Source organism: Mirounga leonina, unplaced genomic scaffold (assembly GCF_011800145.1).
Source record: "Mirounga leonina isolate KUSES-001 unplaced genomic scaffold, KU_Mleo_1.0 Mir_170, whole genome shotgun sequence".
NCBI classification, from domain to species: Eukaryota; Metazoa; Chordata; class Mammalia; order Carnivora; family Phocidae; genus Mirounga; species Mirounga leonina.
Window position 1 is genome coordinate 20,748,417 of NW_023270433.1, and position 1,361 is coordinate 20,749,777.

The 1,361-nt window shown below is 57.1% G+C and overlaps 1 protein-coding gene across 5 annotated transcripts in view; it reads right to left on the reverse strand.

Annotated features, from left to right (window-relative positions):
- Nucleotides 1-688, reverse strand: part of HSDL2 (hydroxysteroid dehydrogenase like 2) — a 60,766-nt gene extending 60,078 nt beyond the window's left edge. For all 5 annotated transcript variants that reach the window (XM_035016049.1, XM_035016048.1, XM_035016047.1 and 2 more), the window contains exon 1: nucleotides 582-688. In XM_035016049.1, the coding sequence (XP_034871940.1) occupies nucleotides 582-598 (17 nt within the window). In that variant the 5' untranslated portion in view covers nucleotides 599-688. The remainder of the gene's footprint in view (nucleotides 1-581) is intronic.
- Between the last annotated feature and the right edge of the window lie 673 nt (nucleotides 689-1,361).

Below are 1,361 nucleotides of genomic sequence, written 5' to 3' on the forward strand. Positions count from 1 at the left end.
AAAAAAAAAAAAAAAAAAAAAAAAAAAAAAAAAAAAAAAAGGCAGATGCTGCTATGTGTATTTTACCAATATTTTAAAAAATTTTAAGTGAACTGCCCCCGAGAACCCGAGAAAAAGATACCCATATTTAAGATTAGTTTAATTTGTTACTAACTTGAAAATCACTTTTTAAGCACCCCGTCATTATTTCAGAACTGTGAGTTCGGAAAACGTGAAGAACCATTAGCGGTACAGTGACCTTTCACCCAGAACTTACAAAACCTTCAGCAAAACAATGCAAAAACCCAAGATAGGGCCCGTCCCGCGAGCGGCGGGGTAACCCACTCTGGATCCTTTACTTGTGGGAGAGATTTGCACGTGGCTGCCACCCTGAGGGACACAATTCTGGGGTACTTTCACGCGTCACCGCGGATTCCAGGAACACTGCGGCCAGCGTGGACCAGCACTCCAGAGCTCGCCCTCCCACCTCCGGGGCCGCGACCCCCGAGCCAGCCACTCTGGCCCCACCTAGCCGCGCACTCCGCCCGGCCGAGTCTTCCCCCTCGTCCCCTCCCCACCCCGCGACGCCCCCATGCCCTTACCCCGTGTTGGGTAACATGATTTTCCTAGAGCAGAGGCGGCGGCGACAGCTGCGGCAGCGAGCGTCCAGCGAGAGGCGGGGCTTCTCGCCTCATTTAGCCCAGTCCCTTGAGCCCCACCCCCCACTCCCCACCCCCAGGCCTGCGGGGAGTGGGTGTCGGAGGTAGCGGCAGATCTCTGAGTGCGCCTGCGCACGCAATGGGCCTCCCGGCGCTCGGCGCTAGTTTCCACCTTCCCCGGCCCGGCCCCAGGAAACGAGCTCTCTGCGCAAGCGCTGGGAAAGAAAGGCAATTCCACCCCACCCTCTCGCGGGGCTCTGCGGTGACAATCGGTCTCCCGCCGGCGTCCGGCGTAGTGGGCGCGTCAGCCACTACGTACGTACGCTGCTCCCTGCTTCGTTACCGCGCTGGTGGGGTGGCCGTTTGAGTCGAGCGCTGGGGACCTAAAGGGCTAGGGTGCAGCTCCTCCTCTGCAGAGGAGTACCTGACCTGCAAGTACTTTGGCTCTCGTTCTTCTGTCCCTCCGTGGCCCGAGCCTGGGTGCCTGTCCGGCTGCACGCGCTCCAAAGAGGGACAAGTTTTCCTCGCCAGATACTTGCTGCCAGAAGCCGGCCAGGATCGCATTTGGACTCTCGCAAGGAATCTGGACTAAAGCCCGCCGGACCTCACGCGTCTAAAGATAGCCCTGTGATGAGCAGCAATTTCTGGATCTGAACTCTTCGCAATAGCCTGGGGAAGAATGCATAGTTAGCTCTGGTCTTCCAGAAGAAACGCCCAAATTCA